Source organism: Stegodyphus dumicola, chromosome 3 (assembly GCF_044657685.1).
Source record: "Stegodyphus dumicola isolate Sdum_Otavi_A_Nest chromosome 3, ASM4465768v1".
NCBI lineage: Eukaryota > Metazoa > Arthropoda > Arachnida > Araneae > Eresidae > Stegodyphus > Stegodyphus dumicola.
This window is the reverse complement of record NC_140770.1, coordinates 201661518-201680831: the sequence shown is the minus strand read 5'-3', so window position 1 is coordinate 201680831 and position 19314 is coordinate 201661518. Positions and strand designations below refer to the sequence as shown.

At 33.0% G+C, this 19314-nt stretch overlaps 2 protein-coding genes across 4 annotated transcripts in view; both read right to left on the bottom strand.

Annotated features, from left to right (window-relative positions):
- LOC118198642 (uncharacterized) overlaps window positions 1-16676 on the bottom strand; it is a 114974-nt gene extending 98298 nt beyond the window's left edge. The window contains exon 1 of the mRNA XM_085813757.1: window positions 16657-16676. The gene's annotated coding sequence lies outside the window, so the exon portion shown is untranslated. The remainder of the gene's footprint in view (window positions 1-16656) is intronic.
- The window catches only part of LOC146998246 (uncharacterized), a 32110-nt gene extending 13252 nt beyond the window's left edge, over window positions 1-18858 (bottom strand). The window contains exons 1-4 of one of the 3 annotated variants that reach the window (XR_015040390.1): window positions 18436-18857; window positions 18308-18341; window positions 16653-16698; window positions 14827-14907 (exon numbers count right to left, since the gene is read on the bottom strand). Coding sequence is in view for 2 of the 3 variants with exons in the window: in XM_085813758.1 (XP_085669884.1) it covers window positions 16653-16698; window positions 18308-18341; window positions 18436-18585 (230 nt within the window). In the remaining variant the exon portion in view is untranslated. Of the gene's footprint in view, window positions 1-14826; window positions 14908-16652; window positions 16699-18307; window positions 18342-18435 lie in introns of all 3 variants that reach the window. The other 2 variants (XM_085813758.1, XM_085813759.1) reach the window with 2 other exon arrangements.
- Window positions 18859-19314: the final 456 nt, after the last annotated feature.

The following is a 19314-nucleotide window of genomic DNA, read 5'->3' as shown; positions in this document are numbered from 1 at the left end:
CTGCTCACTAGTGTACGATAAAATCAGAGTCTCTAGCCAATAAGATTGCTTTGAGTGATCACGTGCTTTTCTCCTCATTTGGAATAATAAACATGGCTGCATTTCGTTGGAGCGAAACTCAACTAATAGATTTCTATAGAGAAAATGTTGTGTTGTGGGACACGAGTAACGTAAATTTTAAAAATAAAAAATTAAGGGCTTCTCTTATTTTAATAAGATTTGTCTTCCCCATTACTTTATATATTCAAATATTTTCTAATTCCGGGTGAAAATGATTTTAACTCCCCCAAGAAAAGTTCCAAAAACTATTAATGATGCCATGTCATGGGTACTAGATGAAAATATTCAGAAACTACTTGAAACTGTGGTCACACTTATTGAAAAAATTCAAAAAGGAAAATCTCCAGTTAAGACACAATAACACGCCGAATAAATACTAATTCAGAAGTCAAACAACAAAAATCAGCGTTATATTTTCAAAATTTTCACAGGACTAGTTTTGATGGTTTTACCGAACCACCATCCTCAGCTGCAAAACCGCAATGATTTCGGTTTTGCAGCTGAGGATGGTGGTTCAGTAAAACCATCAAAACTAGTCCTGTGAAAATTTTGAAAATATAACGCTGATTTTTGTTGTTTGACTTCTGAATTAGGAAAATCTCCAGTTGAGAACAAAGCAGCGCAGAGACTCAATTGACTTTGCTGAAAATGGGAGTTAATCAGGTGACGAAGTACATAGCTTCTCCGACAGTTCTTACACGAGCGATCATAACCTAGTGGTAAAGAGCAGATTAGGTGTTCTCTGTACGTTGAGATCATGGGTTCGATCCCCCACCTTAATTTTGGACTTTCTGTGCCTGGAAGAACTTTTTAATTTAGTTTCTTCATCACTACATTCGAACTGCATGACTTAAAAGTCACGTTTTATTTTTTTGCCTAAGGGTGGATGTTTATTGAATTTTAACATCTTTCTTTTTATTTTTAGAATGGCCGTTGGCACTTGTTTTACATCTGGTCAAAAAAAAGTCAATAGTCACAAACTCAGTTTTGTGTTAATTGAGTTTTACGAAAGCAAGTTACAGCCCAATTTAATTCAATGTTGCTAAATTTTATTCGCTGATTAACTGACAGAGTCATATAATCATAGTTTTCAGACTGTATTAGTTATTTAATTATGCTGATATTAGTTTTTTAATGTTCAATAAATATACTACTTAAGACTTTGCCCCTTTATGATATTTCTTATTTAAAATTTTTGCACTGAAATTACACTGTTGCTTTGCAATGTAGTAATCTTTATTCTTTATTAATACTTTTTACTCATATTGGTTTGATGTTCATGATATTATTGTCTATTTATTCATTAATAAAGGTTTTGATTTAAAGCACAGTAGTTACTTATTTTTTCTGAAACATGGTTATTTTATTATTTCAAGATTTAAATGCACAAATAGGAGTGCCAGAAAGTGAAATTTAAAAATAAATAAATAAACTAAAAAAGGAGTAATCTGTGTACTCAATACACAAAAGAAAAGCTCTTTTTTTTTTTTTTTTAAATTTTCCTGCAAACTAAATTTAGCAAAAAATCAAAATCCCGCGGCATTATCCGTAAATACTTTCTGAATTGTACTGTGTCTTCAATACGCAACTCCTGAAGCAGGGTATTACGAAGGCACTATGAATTTCTCGTCGTTTGACCCAATTTTTGGTCCAAACGCATTTTATTCCCTTTCTGTAGCAGTAGCTAAGTTCAAAACATTAGCTGTATCTATAGTAGCAATTTAAAATAGTCATCCATTTTTTGACTATTTGACAACACCGCAAGCTTTGTTTACAAATCGTAGACAGTGTGACGCTGTAGAGGGCGAGAACACTTCCATACTTGCCAACCTATGACACTCAAAAATCAGGAGATTTTTTTAAGAAATCAGGAGATTTTTCACAATGTTAAAAAGACTTTTTAAATGATAAAAATATGGTTTTTAATAATGAATTAACTCTAATAGTAACTAATTCTTAAATGCAAGCAACACAAAAATACCTTACACATAAAAAAACATTTTTATTACTTGCATCGTTTACGGAAATAAAAAAAAAAAAGAGGGAATTTTAGTTTAGAAAATTAGGAAGTTTCTTTCTTAAAGAACTAATTTTGTTCACTGCAATTGACACGTAGGCCTGCTTTCGCTAAGAAAAGTTTTTCTAATGTGCCATCACTAATATTAGATCTAAATTTAGTCCTCGTTTACGCAACAACATTGAAAATCCTCTCGCACTCTGTACTACTATGGGGAACTGTCAAGTTGGCCAACACAATTCTAGACAGTTGGCTATATTTTAAAATTCCATCAGCACCTTTCAGTTTTCCAATTAAACTCCACTGGGTGTCAATCCTAGCTGATTTTATAACTTCATTCAAGTTTTCTAATTGTAAACTGCTGTTATGCAGCTGTTGGAACTGTTTCAATTTTTCCTTCCTTTTAGAACTCCTTTCAAAATAATAATAAATATCAACAATGTGTTCATCCACATTTATTGGTAAAGAAGCTGCCCCTTTTTCAGCTGCTAAATTTAAGAGGTGACAGGTGCACCTCATAATCTGCAAATCTGAATTTTCCTTTCTTAAGATGCCGGCAACACCAGTCTTCAAGCCTACCAATACTGGTGCATTATCGGCACCAAGTGCTAAGCAATTATCCAGAGGGCCTGCATTTTCTTTTAAAGTTTAATAATTAGCTGTGGTATATTAAAGCCTGTCAAATGTCCTTCTAAAATGGGAACAGAAAGTAAACTGCACTCAATTCCTTAAGAATCTGGATTAAAAAAAGAAACAACAATTTGATACAGTTTTGAATTGGTATTATTGCTTCTATCCGTAGAGAGGCAGAACGGAGCTGTTTTGTGCAATCAATAACTGAAGATTTATTTTTCAAAGTCATTTCTTTAACAATTGCACCTGTTTTGGTTCTTGCACTTGAGTATTTCTTAGCAATTTCACTATCGGGAAACATTTTTCTAAATAAAGCTGCAGCGTGATCCGATGCATTCAGTGGCAGGTTGTGCTCCAGTAAAAAGGCAGAGAACAGACATTCTGCATTATTAACTTTTTGGTCCTTTGTTTCCGAAGAAAAATTTAATTTTTCGTTTTTTTAAAAAACAACTCATGTTATCCTTGTGTTTTTGTGTTCGCACATGTTTGAGAACATCCACCCTTCCACATTGCGAATTCTAAAAATCACAACGACAGGCGGTGCACATCGCAAATTTATTACATTTCCTTGAGGAAATAATGGAAGGAAAGTCAACTGTGTACGATTTTTGAAACGTACACGAGTATTTCATTCTCGCAGACATAACAAAAGATGATAATTTCTAAAACTATTTCCCGAAGGCACGTGCACTCACACAACTCAGCACAAATTGAACGAAATAACTAAAGAACATCCAAATAACAGCTTGCCTTGTCCTCATTGGCTAATATATGCCAGCTGACACGCAGTGGAGTTCGATGCCCATTGGAGAACTGGAGAACGACATTTCTGGGATACGTATAATGCTCTCACTCACAAAGCATAAGTTATCTGATTCGTAAGGTTTTGTTTTAGATATAATCTAGAGAAATTTCAATTGCTTTCAGACGTCCAAAATCACTTTTGTTCATATAACAAAGTATTAAGCCAAGTTCCATAAAAATCGTGAGAAATTTTAAGAATAAGAAAAAGTCGGGAGAAATATATTGTAAATCGGGTTGGCGGGAGATCAGTCGAAAGTCGGGAGTCTCCCGCCTAAATCGGGAGAGTTGGCAACTCTGCACTTCCTTTCATAGTGATTGGCTGAGTGAATTCCTGTACTAACGAGAAAATCGTTCCGTGTGGACAGGTGAGCTATCTCAGATATTGTCTACCAGATAAGTCGGCCGAAAAATCGCTACGTGTAGACGGGCCTTAACATATTTGTGAGGGTCAGAAATACATGAATCAGTTTATTATGAATGAGTTGCATAAGAGTGACCACACTGTGGTAAACTGGAAAATGTTTTGTAGAAAGGTACGTGTGGAGATGTGCTTGCAAGAGAATGATGTACTTTAAGGACTCGGAACTGTGTTTGGAATTGAAAGTTTGTTTGGAAAAAGAAAGTATCATCGTGAAAAGCATGTGGAAGGTAAATGGGTGTTTGGAGGTATTGAAAAGGGAAGAGTAAATGTTTTTTCATGTGGTTGAAGAGAAATCAAAAGAATGCCTGTTGAGAATTATTAACATCACCATGTTAAACCAAAGTAACCAAAGCACGTGTCATCTACGCTTTTGTATTGGATACATAACTGGCAGTGTTCGAATTCCCTTAAAACACAATACTTTCTTCAACTTTCCAATAACTAATAAATTAATCCAATCACGAATAATTTTTTCGCCTTCATTCATATTAACATAAACTAAAGCTGTAATAATCTGTTTACTGCTTTTACCTCTTATGCCAGCAACCCCTTTTAAAATGAAACATCTTGTTTAATAAGAGTTTATATATACGAGGGCTATCCAGAAAGTAGATTACGTTTTGGAATAAAAAAATAAACAAAGTATAGGAAACAAATTTTATTATATACAGATGAAAGCCACACTTTTCTACATAGTCACCATACAAATTAAGGCATTTATCGTAGCGATGTACGAGCTTGGAAATTCCTTCGTCGAAAAATTCGGCCACCTGCGCCTTCAACCACTTCGTTACCTCTTCTTGCAGCTGTGCGTCGTCATCAAAACGCTGCATAGCCAGCCACTTCTTCATTGCTGGGAATAGGTGGAAGTCGCTCGGTGCCAGGTCGGGACTGTACGGCGGATGAGGAAACAACTCCCACTTAAAAGATTCAAGAACTTTACGAGTGACATTTGCCGTGTGGGGCCGGGCGTTGTCGTGAATCAACAAGATCTTAGAGCTCAAGATTCCTCTGCGCTTGTTTTGAATTGCTCTTCTGAGTTTTTGGAGAGTTTGGCAATACCTTTGAGAGTTTATTGTAGTGCCTCTTTCCAGGAAGTCCACCAAAATTACACCTTTTCTGTCCCAAAAAACAGTCGCCATCATCTTCCTTGCCGACATTGTTTGCATGCATTTCTTGGGTTTTTGGGGAGAACTTGTGTGCCCCCACTGCATTGATTGCAATTTCGTTTCACAGTTCACATGTTTCACCCATGTTTCGTCACCAGTAACGATGCAATCGAGTAAAGAGTCACCATCCTTATGGTAAGCGTCCAAAAAGTTCAACGCTGCAGCCATTCGCTGATTTTTGTGGTCCTCTGTCAAGATTTTTGGAATCCATCTTGCACAAAACTTGTGGTAACCAAGCTTTTCGCTGATGATTTCGTGCAACAAACTTCGCGAAATTTGTGGAAAACTCAAAGAAAGTTCCGTTATTGTGAAATTTCGATTTTCACGGACTTTAGCATCGACTTTTTCGAGAAGTTCGGCGGTCACTATGCTGGGTCTCCCACTTCGATCTTCGTCGTGAACATTGGTTCGGCCATTTTGAAATCTTATGACCCACTGACGCACTCCACCTTCAGTGATAATGTTGTCCCCATACACTTCACGAAGCTGCCGATAGATTTCTATCGGTTTACAGTTTTTTGCAGTCAGAAACCTTATTACTGAGTGCACCTCGCAGCTCGCGGGATTTTCAATTAACGCAGACATTTCAAACCGTCACAGTATCTGAACGGAGCACAGCACGAACCTCTCACTAGCACGGCTAGATGCAGACTGAGCTGCGCAACGCTCTGACCCCAAGATGGCCGCGCTAGCCCCGCCCCTAGCGGACACAGACGGAAACGTAATCTACTTCCTGGATGGCCCTCGTATATAAAAAAAGCAGTTTTGTCTGCATTAAATATATCTTTCAGCAGGTAAGTAGAGAAAAACCCTGCTAGTCTCCTACCGAAATTAAAGCATATGTCTTCATTTACGTCAGATCTTTGGCCACATAAAGTTTAATAATTTTGATATTGTGCTTTGTCTTAAATCAAGAAAGCCATCTATCACTGCATTTAAAATCTTCAATACCCATTTGACTTCTCAATTCATCAGATTTTATCAGCAATACGGATCCATTTATCGGAAAATTTCAAGATGTTGTCTCACGGAATCATAGCAGTAGAGATTTTTCTAGATCTTCTTGGGTCACATTTCCCTCCCCCTAGCAAATTTAGATTTTCCCCACGATTCCAAAATTAATTTCTTGTTTTTTAAATAAGTTGAAAAGGTATTTTTTTTTAAATTCCAAAGTCAGCTATTAACTTTGTTTTACATTCATAATTTTCTATCTTCTTTAAAATTTCTACTTTTCTCTCTAAAGTTAGAATTTTATACTTTCCATGTGTAGACATCTAAATTTTTACACATCCACACCACACATGGAGGAAGAAAAACTTGAGCTGATTAACTTCTCTGCAATGCAGACATAACTGATGCAGCTCGCTAGAATCTGTAGTAAAAACTGGTTTTTCTTAAATTCTAAGAAAATTCATAACAAATGATTTTCCCCCTACCCCAATCCATTCATAAAGAGTTTCAATGAATCCAAGGAAACAGCATGGAGCACTCACGTTAAAAGAGATATGAACAAATTAAATAAATTAATTAAAAAAAAAATAGATGGGCATAAGAGAGATGTATGGGAGGAAAAATTACAAATCTTAGTCCGAATGATGGCACTCTGGAAGTTCATGCGTAACTTGAAAAGGCAGCGTACATGCAATAAGCCGATTTATACTGAAAACTCTGCTGCTCTCAATAATAAAGACAAATCTACGGTCCTTGCGGACCATTCAGAAGAGCAGTTCAGACCTAATTCGAAGACCTAAGTCCAGAATTCGAAGTTCAGATTTTGAGAGTGAAGGTGCAGTTGCCCCTCGCTCCCTATTTTTAACTTCGCTAATTTTGCTTGTCCTTTGTGTTATACGTTTGATCAGATAGCCTGGCTCAGTAAAAGTAGGCGGCCAGTGTAACTCTGATTAAAAATTTGGTTATAACCACGTGCAGTGCTGATAAGGACCACGTGTTTCTGAGACTCCTTCCCCTTTATTTTTCTTCTTTCAAGTTATTTCTTTCTCCTGATGAGGAGGGACCTTTAGCTGCCCTTGAAATTGATTGAGTGTTTCAATATACTTAAGGTTGTTTTTACGATTTTGATTGTCACATTAGCGTGTTTCTCTTCTAGTCTACACTGTAAATGATTAATTATTGTTGTGATTAAGTAAATCTACATACTTTTTTCATCTTAGTATTTTATATTATGACATATATATATATATATATATATATATATAAAACTCCATTATTCAATTTTATACTTCTCTTTTTTAATTCTTACCATTAATTTGAACAATTATCTGTAATGATGGTTATATGTTTGGAAACATGTTCTTTATATAAATGCAGTAATGATCACGAAAATGGGATAAATATCACATAGTTAAAAATGAAAGCTTAAAAAAATAAAATACGCTTATATTTCCACAATAATATTGCATCCTCGAAATGTATTCCAGGCTATTCAATCATCCAGTCAGGTTTATATTTTACATTCCAGATTCTTTTACAGGGTTCGTACACATTTCTGCACATGGAAATTAAGTACTTTTAAGGACCATTAATGAAAAAATTAAGGACCTATGAGCAAATAGCAAATTTATAAATTCAATTAAAAATATTATCTATGCCTGAACTCCACTTTTGTACTACCATCCAAAAAATAAAATATATCCGTAAGTAGGCTACATTATCAATAAACATAACTTAGTTAACATTAATTATTAATAAGTTTGAGAATAAAATACACTTTATGAAATTTATCAAATATCATTACATATTTTACACTTATAATAGTTCGGCATATTTGAAGGAAGATAAGTGACATTTTATTTACGTTTTACTAATAGTTTCATACTGATTTTTTTAATGTCTCATTTTGTCACATACTTGCTCAATCTGGAGGTTTAGTAAATAAGCAGGTAGATTTCATCTCAAACTGCATAGGTTAAAATGAGAAATAAGAACAAAACCAGCATGATTCATAACAAAAGACTGAATGTTGTCACTGCTGCAGCTTGTCTAGAGAGAGACCTGCTGATTAGAACAAACCTGAAAGGCCTGATGTAGGTAAGGTTGGCAAGTGTTGAAAGTTAGTCAGGAATGCAGTTAGTGCAGTGTTTGATGCAGTTAGTGACAAAGCTTCATGTACAGTTCCAGGGTTTGTACCACAGTTAATATATTTTAAGGTTCCAATAAGCCATTAAAGCACCAGAGGTGATAAGTTGTATTGTATTATTTATTTTAAGTCTCAGTAGATGCATAGAATATGTTTTACTTGAATTTTTACATTTTTATATTTTATCTTGCAACCACAGTGAGTATTAATAAAAGGCAATAACTCGCTTTAATATGTAGAGATAATTTTTAAGGGTAAGCAGTTAGTTATAAATAATTAAATTAGGTAGTTTGATTACCTTAGTAATTATGGATTTACATGACCACTATTAAATTTTATTTTTTAACAAAATTTGTTAAAAAAGCCCTATTAGAATCAAAATCTAATAAAATTTCACAGTTTAAAATACATGTCATTTATGACTCAGATTCTTAAACAATATTAAGATAATTACACATTAAAAGCTACAAACAACAACAACAAAATATTTATCTGCCATTTTAATTTGAAGCCTTCCCAGACATTTTGGCTAGTTTATATCGATTTCCTTCTCTTTTAAGCATCTTTTCTAACAATTAGAGATTTGTCTCAATATGCAAATCAATGCTCTCGCTAGTTTCTGCGTGCTTTATCTCCTAACTTGTCAACATCTCCACAATGTATCTTAACTGATCTGGTAAAAGTTAAATAGTGCAAAACGTCAGACACACGTAAAGCACATTATCATTATTCTGAAATTAACTACAATATCAAAGACTTAAATAAGCCTCTTATTTAAAAAGAACTTACAACATAAAGGCATGTTCTGATGCTAAATCACATGAGGAAATAGAAATGGGAAATTATAGTAAAGGTTGAAATCATAAACAATTGGGTAATTTACATAATAATAACTGCACATATCTTTGAAGAATAATTTCCTTTACGTATTTAGTTTCTTTCTTCAACACGTTTCTTTTTCATTTTAGAATTTTTGGATTTAATTAAGGATTTCTGTTATTCTAAAAAAAAACTAAATGCATTTAAAATGTACAGAAAAAGCGGCTAATTTTATTTTTTTAGTAATATAAACATTCAGAAGCAATATGAAATACATATAGTAAAGGCCGGTTACAGAACTGATGTTTCAGAATTTCTAGAATTTAGTGACACACCAAACAACAAAATCTAGAAATGGCAAAACTTTTAGAATTTAGAGCAAGCATTCAAAGCAGAATTTAGAAAGGCACTAGGCAGCAGAATTTAAGATCCACAGAGATTGATTCAGGTGAAAAAATGCCTAGTGCAAGCTAGGTGTATGATGCATTAAGAAATGAATCTTTTAAATTGCAAGTTTTCAATTTCTTTATTAATAAAAACATTCCGTTCTATAATGCCTGCCCATGTGATATGATTTGAAACACTTTTGATATTTTCCATGCTTCTGTCTAGAGAAAAGTAGAGAAAATAAAGAGAAGATAAACATGTTAAGATTCTAGTATCAGAAGTAAAACATTCAAATATTATGTTTTCATTGTTCTTCCCAGATGTTCTCCAAAAATTAAGAAATTCATTGCAAACTTTCTGTAAAATATATCCATTACGTGTTGATACCATGGAGACATTTTTAATTTTTTCACAGATTTCTCGAATCTTCTAGAATCGTGGTTCTATAAATCTTGCCTTCAAATCCTTCTAAACTTTCAAAGCTGCAATGTCTAAAACCCTAAAGAAAAATTATCCCTACCATTTCTGTAACAGCAAAAAGTCAGAAATATTTTGGAAAAAAAAAATAGGAGGGAAAAGGTATAAAATTAATTTTATAGAGAAAACTGATGCACATTCTGAAAATTTTAAATATTCTGAGACAATTACATGGGAAAAACTGTTACTATAAAAAAATTAAAAACAAGACTTTTTAATTAATTATATAGCTAATTTTGCTTTTGCTAAAAGTTGTTTTGTAAATTATGCTTTAGAGCATTACACCTTGTTTATTTTTCAGATTTAAAATATTGTATAATAAGTTGCCAAAATGAAACTTTATAATATGACAGCAAAAAATAAAAATGTTTTAATGTTATTTTTTAAATATAATTTCAATATATTACCATTATTTTAATCGAATTTATCAATGTTACGATGTTTTAAAAAAAACCGTCGAAAAATTCTCAGATCTCGGAATTAAAAGGTTTCTATAGAAACCAATCTTAAAATCGCCAAAATGTTGAAAAGTCGCCAAATTTAGAACCGTTTAGTAAAAGAATTCACATCCCCCAAAAGCGAAAAGTTGTTTAAGAGCTCTTTACTAGAAAAAATGAATTTCAAAATGTTTCACTTCTTGCTTAGAAACTCAAGAATCCCATCATTTATATTAGAAATAGAAACAACTTATAACTCATGAACCCATTCAAAAGATAACCATATGTACGGCAGTGAATCACCAAAAAATATTCCTCAAAATGCTAATTCACACTCAAAATGAGAGTCGTAAAAACAGACAGAAATTTCAGATGATTAAAATTAAGGACCTTCTGCTGATTTTGGCCAAAATTAAGGACTTTTAAGGACCAAAAATCGATTAAAAAAATCTAGGAACTTTTAAGGACTCTTGAGGACTGTACGGACCCTGTTCTATTCTTGTTTTTTATTATCACCTATGATAAAAGCTAAATATCATAATATTTGTCACTGTATTAATAGTTATAATATTATATAAAGTTATACTTACAATCTCAACAAATGTTTCAAATTAGAAAAATGCGTCCGTACAGCACCGCATCCAACAAGAAACACAACTACACTGTTTCGGATATGTTATTTGGAAATTGCGCACAATTTCGCAGAATCCCTGTAGTGTTGCGAGCAATTTCAGGGAATCCCCGGGTTGAAATAAAAGAGCACTAAACTGAAACAGTGTTAAGTGAGGTCTTACTGTAATTCAAAACAAGGATCAACACACAATCCCACATTGCATATTTTGCACTCAAAATGCGTTGTTTGCTTTCGCTTTTCCTTGGATTTAGTGCACACAACACATCTTCTCCTACCTCTATTACCTTTTCTATCAATGTAAATTTTCGGAAACTGTCTTCCAGTTAGACAGAAAGGTCGAGTGTCCAGCGATTTTGGACAAATTTTTAAGCTTTTAAGTAAGGTCTCTTAGCCATAGCTAACGGAATGAAACTAAAGACAATCAGAAATATTTCATCCTCAAACTCTGTGTGACATCAGGTTTATATTAAAAAACCTCATGTTTTTCTAAATTGAAAACAGTTTCCATGATGACTAGAAAGTGACCAAGGAAAGACCCCCACTTGCGGAATATCCGTTACTGATAATGTAAATATATACATTATCTATAATTGCGTTATATGTGAAGTAAATACAGTACAAATTCTTTAATCCAGACTCGTCGGGACTTCGGCGATTCCAGATTATAGATCATCAATTTATCATCTGGTAAGATGGCATGCAGAAATTATAAAATTAAAAATATGAAACCGTAATTTATGAAATAAAGAGCAATTATGATCTAAACGGTATCAAAATTTACAAAAAAAGCTTAATATTTATTTGTTTACTTTATCAAACACTTCTTTCAATGTAAGTTGTTTAAGTTGCTTCCTTTTTTGTGCTAATACTTTCTCTTTAATTCTTTTTTCTATGGATCTTGGATCTTATCTTTATAGCTAGCATTAACTACAAAGAGTTCTAACCAGTAGCCTGAAAATTATAACCATTTAAACATTTTCTTGGTTTTAAAAGAAGTCAAAGATGTACTTCTAGTACATCGTCAGACGAGGCGAAAGTTCAAAATGCAAGATCATAAGTACGCAAAATAAGAACGAAAGATGTTCGTCTTGTGCTACACTGGCGTGGAGGCAGTCAGAAGAGAAGTCATGTGATCTTGAGAAGGCACCTGGTTGATCGAAATCAGTAAAGTTCATTAACTTAATTTAACGATAAATTAATTAATTCTTAATTTAACGATAAAAACACTTAATATGTAATAAATTTATGTATATTCCTTTAAAATATCTCTCCTCTATAAACAGTCTCTCTTCGTTTTACGCGCATGCGTAGCGGACACACGCATTAAACGCGCATAAAGTTTGTAGCTTTGAGGTCCAGATTATAGATCATTCCGGATAAAAGACTTTGTACTGTACATTATATACCCAAATATAATGAGCAATTAAATCAAGAGGGAAAAAAAAAAAACACTGGCTCTTTCCTGAGAAATGCGGGCAAGTAAGACGCATTATGCGTCGAGAAAGCCGAGCCTTTCCCCTTCTGTAACAATGTCGTAATGTTACTTTTTAATTAACCAAGAAAGCTCATGTTAAATTTCAAAATAAATAGAAAAATGTAAAAAAAAGAAAGAAAGAAAGAAACAAAATCCTAACGAAATAAACAAAGACCTTTAATTCACAGGCACATTTATAAAGAACTGCGATTCACAGTTTATTTCAATAAATCTATCAAAACCAGAAAACTAATACCAGCACATGAAAGTCAAATGCTGTATGAATCAACCCATGTGAAAACAGTTACCACTTATCTCCATCTACTCGCCTTTAAAAATTCAAATAAATCGTTCTGTTTTAATGTTACATATATGCGACGCTGGACTGGTAGGTGCAGAATCGTTGCATCGCGTATATGGGACGCTGGGAAGGTAGGAGTGGAATTAATGCGTCACATATACGTGATGCTGGTCCTGAACGGGTTAAGAGAAAGCTACGTCAGAAAATTAAAAATACAAGAGCAGGTGCATTTAATATTTAACAAATAAATATCTCTTTTAATTTATATTTAATTCGAATAAATAAAACTGAGTACAATGTTAACTGTAGTTCTTTGCTTTTTGCTTTCTAGAAATTGCTAGAACACTCTCATGCACCCAATTTAAAAAGCTATAAAAGCCAGAGAAAGAACATCTTAGCTCAGTTGTTTACTTAGCTGCTGAAATTTTAAGATCGGATTAGCCTTCTCTGCACTTTGGATTGCTTTCTATTTAATGTTGTAATAGTTTAAAATACAACTACTGTTTATATCATGTGATATTGAGATACTACAGTCAAAAGTCGTTAATCCGGACTCGTCGGGACTTCGGCGATTCCGGATTCTCGATTTTTCCGGATTATAGATCATCAGTTTAAATCGCGTAAGATGGCATGCAGAAATTCTAAAATTAAAAATATGAAACCGTAATTTATGAAATAAAGAACAATTATGATCTAAAGGGTATCAAAATTTACCAAAAAAAGCTTAATATTTATTTGTTTACTTTATTAAACATTTCTTTCAATGTAAGTTGTTTAAATTGCTTCGTTTTATGTGATAATACTTTCTCTTTAATTCTATAAACAGACATAATTTTTTGTTCACTTATAAAGTTCCGCTGTTCAAGTCCCGTTAATTGCTGTGCCGAGAATACCGACTAACTTGTCAATCGAAATTTTTTCGTTTTCACTAACCTCTCTGTCACATTCTTCATGTCTTTATCCATTTTTTGCAGCAATTCCACTTTTTGTTTGATGGACATCGAAACATACTTTCGTTTTGTACGATCCTTTGGGAGCTCCAGAATCAAAAATTCTATTTGACATAATCAAAAGTTCAAGTTTACTTTTTTAGTATTGCTCTTACAGTCTGCAAAAAATAATAAGCCGGATCCAATTCGAAAATTAAGGAACAACGCAATCATCAACATTAACTGAAATAGATAATTAGATAATTTTAGCTTACACCGTCCGTTATCCATAAAACGCACAAGTGAAAACGTATTCTGCGCTTGCGCACACGCAAATGCGCAGTCGTAAGAGGTCTTACGCGCACGCGCAAACGCCTATGCGCATGTGTCAACGCGGAGCATGCGCAGAAAGTTTTTAGCTTTGAGGTCCGGATTATAGATCATTCTGAATTATGGGTGTCCGAATTAACAACTTTTGACTGTATATGAATATCTTTGAAGAATAATCAGTGTTTGTCATATTTCTCGTGTCTTTGTCATTTTCTTAGTATTCTTATATACATTATTTTCTCCAAATTTATTTATGCATTATTGTATTGTATTATATCTGCTTTGGGAACTTCTCATATATGCGCCCTCACCAAATTTCTCGCCAAACATTTTTGGCGATAAACTCCACAGTGTCATATTACTATCTAAATTTTTTGTCTACATTTTGAACTTTAAGCCTAAAAATGTCTCCAAAAACACAGGTTTTTTTTTTTTTTTTTTTTTTTTTTTTTCACCTTCAAAAACACAATTTAAGCTAAAAATCCGAAACTAAAACAAAAAATTTAGATTGCAAAAATGCAGTGTTTCTAACCAAAATTATTTGACAAGAATCCATGTACACAACAATATGTTTTAACTTAAAAAAAAAATCTACAAATTACACACCTCACTTTAATAAATTAACATAACAAATTTCAAAGACTACCATGTACACAGCATCCTGTTTAAACTTTAAAAAAAATCTACGAATTGCTCAATCCAGGCATTGCGCACAAATCAACAAAATAAACTAAAATTACAAACAATTCAATAAACTACAATAACAGAAATTCATAGTAAAAATACAATTAACATAACATTCTACAAAATAAAAACAGTAAAATAAACTGCACTTACCATAATATATTTGTCAATAAAATTTCACCAGTCACACAACGTCTGTGAACAAAGTGTCGGATTTTGCTATATCACGTCTTTCTGCGATTAAAAATTTCGAAAGTAATGATAAAAACTTCCTCCAAAGTTAACTTACTACATGAAAACCACAATCCAAATCTCAAACTCCACTGACAGCCATATACTTTACCAGCAAGCATTTAACTGCAAATCCCTCCTCCCAAGAACTATCAGAAATGCCCTTCTTTGTCAGAGTTCTTATAGCATCTCCACATTTCGAACTCCATTTTAAAAGTCCCAAAGAATTTCCAAAAATACACTTCGATCCACATAAACGCACCCATGAACAAAAGACTCGTTAACAACTCCAACATCGTACCTTTTAATAGTAAATTTACTTTCCCCACAATCTAAAATACGCGATTGAAATCTTGCCACCACGTCTATCACTGCAACATAGGCCATTTCAAAACACACATGACACGAACCAACGAGCAATTAAACTACTCCAGGGAAAGAGTTTTCAATGTCAAAAGGGTTGCCATACAACACTCAACTGTGCCAAAACCAGCGCAGAACACATATCGCCATATTTGGTGACCTTAGGGTGCATATAACAGTAGAGCCCTGCTTTGCATTACTGAGTTATTTACTTACTTCAGTAAGCTTAGTGGCATACCTAGCAGAACACCAAGAATTTTGCATTCATCATTTCTCTTTACACTGTTTGCATATGTAATTTAGTCCTCACTTATTTATTACTATTTTGTGATTTCTACATTATATCTTCTAAAAGCAAAGCTACTGAAAAGTGTATTTGCAAAGAAAATCTAGCAGATAACTTAGTCCAATGCTTGTTTTGGTAAAAATTCGAAACAGCCAGGTTTATTTGGTTATGGCAAAACAAGCTTGGGCAATCTGCATAAGAGAAATAATGCCTTCATGGAGGATTATTTTAAGGGAAATTGGCTCACATCCACATCACATGTAGAAAGAAAACAATAGAAATGTCCACACAGCCAGCAGGTTGCCTGGATCGGAACCCAGGTCAAACTACCACTGTTCTACAACTCACTGCTCAGCTGCTAGTGGGCTCCAAATATAACAGCCAAGATCCATTTAGGGAATTTTAAATAGGATTAAAGACTATTTACTATTAGAGTAGTAGGTTTCTAAACAAGAGCCTTTTTTGAGAAAAACCTTTTCTGTGCCCATACAAATATAATAAAAAAACAAAATGAAGTAATTTTAACTCCTCTATTAACAGAATTGATAAAAAATCAATTTTGATTACCTAACAGTTTGGATACTTTTCCATTATCCACCCAAATGGCAGCAACATTGCCAATTGTAGGCAATAAAGTTTTTTGCCAACCTAATATATGAAAAACAATGGAAATTTAAAAAATGGCAGTCTGCTCAAGGAACAAGGGCGTATTTTTTATTTAATAGTATCATATCATACTTTATCATAAAAGATTTAAATTTATAAATATTTTATTGTAAAAAATATTATATTTCTGAACATGTAATTTTTATCTCGAAATCAACTTAATTTACTTTAACATAGTATTTTCGAAACATTTCCTAATGATTAGCATCATTAATATAAAACAATTTAACATATATTTCCAAAACATTTCCTAATGAATAGCATCAGTAATATAAAGTAATGTGAAACACTTGCTACAAATATATTAAACTACTTCTCTTAATTTAAAATTGACTTTCAAAATCTAGTACACGGACTCATTTAAGAAAAGAAAATTCAGTTGATAGAGCTTTGTTCATTTTTATAACATTACAATTAAAAATAAGCAACATACCTACTATTCAAAACATAATCATTTTCAATATTTTCCTTATTATGATCTATAAAAACAAAAGAAAGGAACTAAGTTCATCATAAATAAGTTCATTCTAAATAATTTGTTTTAATACAAAAAATCTGAGAGTGCCTTGAATCCAGTAATATAATTAAAAATTTTACCTTCTCTCCAACTATTTCTAATGTAACAATCTGTGACTGCGAATAAAATATAACATTATTCCATGAGTTCATTTAATATACATGCATAAAGACATTACATAAAAATATCGGCAGTTTATACATAAATCAAAGTTAAATTATCTTCTTTTCCGAGATGGCACATTTGTCAAGTTTTAAGTAAAAAGGTTTGTTTTAAAACTTCTTCTTTGATGGTGGTTAGTTACATTGCTAGAAGGATAACTACTTACTGCACCGGGATTAGGTATGACTGGCCATGAAAGCGGTTGGGGGCTTTCCTGTGAAATGCCTCAGCTACATGACACACTAGGCACAAAGCTTGGAGCAACCGTTACTTTGACTATTATAATATTTGACTATAGAATTGACATAAAAGAATTTTCACAAGTAGCAGAGCATGAAGTGAACACCTTTCCTGCATAACAACAGATGAATAAGCTGGTCTAGATGAAAACATTTGAACTGACAGTAAAACTACCAGAGTATGAATAGCTTCAACTGTAAAAAACATGTGCATTGTTATCCAAAGCTATATCAACAACTATTTCAATTTACACTGCATGGAGGAATACAATAAATCTTTGCATTACCCCATTTGATAAAGATATAAGGTTCACTTGACCATGTTCTGATGAACATCGATATGCATACATTTTCATCTTATGAAAATTCATTATTGGTAGCTTTCATGTTAAAATATAAACAGATTTTGACTAAACGAAGTGCAAAATGCAAGCAATTCAATCCGAATATATAACAGAAGGAGGGGGAATAAACTGACATACTGGTTGAATATTTTAAATATTTCTTCAGGAAATTGTGAATATATATAGTTAATGAAAAACTTGGATAAAAATTAAGCAGCAAATTTTGCTCATTAATTTGTATACAACACACCAGCACAAATTCAGATCGGTATGCTCTATGAAAGCATATTTTTTTATTGTTTAGTCATAGATATATTAACATTATTTTCCCAATACTGTAGCATATAAATAATATCATAAAATACCAAAATCATGTAAATAAATAAATAATTCTGAGTATTAATCTTACAGAAATGCAAAGTACTTTATAAATTTATAACATTACACACATTTTATTTTAAAATTTTAATGTCTCATTTGCATCCATTAGCACATTTATGTGTGCAACATAAATTCTACATTAGATACACTGTTCTGTGTTAATTGCAAAAGTCCTAGAACATTCCTATAATTGCAAAAGTCCTAGAACATTCCTACCTAAAAATGTTAATACTTTAAAATTATATGCTGCAAAATATTTCAAACCAAGTGCTCTGTACTGAAAGTGATTAAGGGCAAATTTATTAGAAGAAACACTTTTATCAAACAACAGCAAATAAGAAGTAACACGACTTGTCTAAACTTATTTCTTTTTACAGAACAGTTTTAATAATCGAATTTTTTTATACTGAAAGTTGCAGAGATCACATAAAAAACTTGTACATACTTAAGGTTGAAGTACTCGGCTGAACTGGTACTTCCTGTAGAAATGTAAATATTAATTAATTTTTGGCATATATGATATTAGATTTAATATAATTTTTTACCTTAATTTCAAATATAAAATATGCTTACCTTCAACTGGACATGCATGCTGTCAAACTCCTGCCCGCAAACTCCTTCCACGCATGTCCTACCAATTAGGGCCAGGATTTTTAACTCAGTTTCATTTAGCTTTTGGGCGGAAAGGGGATTTCTACCTGCCTGTGTAGCAGCTTGGTTCATTTCAGAAGTTTTTCTTTTGGTGCGATATTTCAAATCTATCCATTTTTTTTTAAATTTCAAGTCCAGAGCGAATCACCCCTGACCCCAAAACATTTAACTGGGAAGATACTTCCTCCCATGCTATCTTCACAGCAGCTACATTTGCATAGCTGCCTCCCAGCTTAACACTAATTAAATCGGGCCGGCTTTCCAAAAGATCAATTAACACAGAAAGTTCATGTGTATTCATGGCACTCGTTCTTCTCCGATCCATATAAGACAGACAGACAGACAAAGTAGACAGATGTCTTGTTTTGCACCCGCTAAGTCTTTCTGCACGGATGGGCGAAAAATCAACCATAGGTGCGAAGGAAAGGTATATAGAAAGAGGGGCAATTTCGTATTTGAGGAGAGTAAAAAGGAACTTCGTACATTTTGTACGACTTCAAAAGGCCAGAAAGAAAAGATGGGACAAAATAAAATTTAAATTAAATGGCCCAAAAATAATAGAGGGGAAAAAAAAAGGGCCTATAGAAAGAAAAGGAAAAGAAGTAGAAAATAGACTAGAAGAGTAACAAGGTTATGTGACAATCAAAACCGTGAAAAACAACCTTATATTTAGCGTAGGTATAATGAAACACTCAATCGATTTCGAGGGCAGCTAAAGGTCCCTCCTCATCAGGAGAAAGAAATACATAGAAAGAAGAAAATAGGAAGCACAGAAACACGTGGTGCTTATCAGCACTGCAC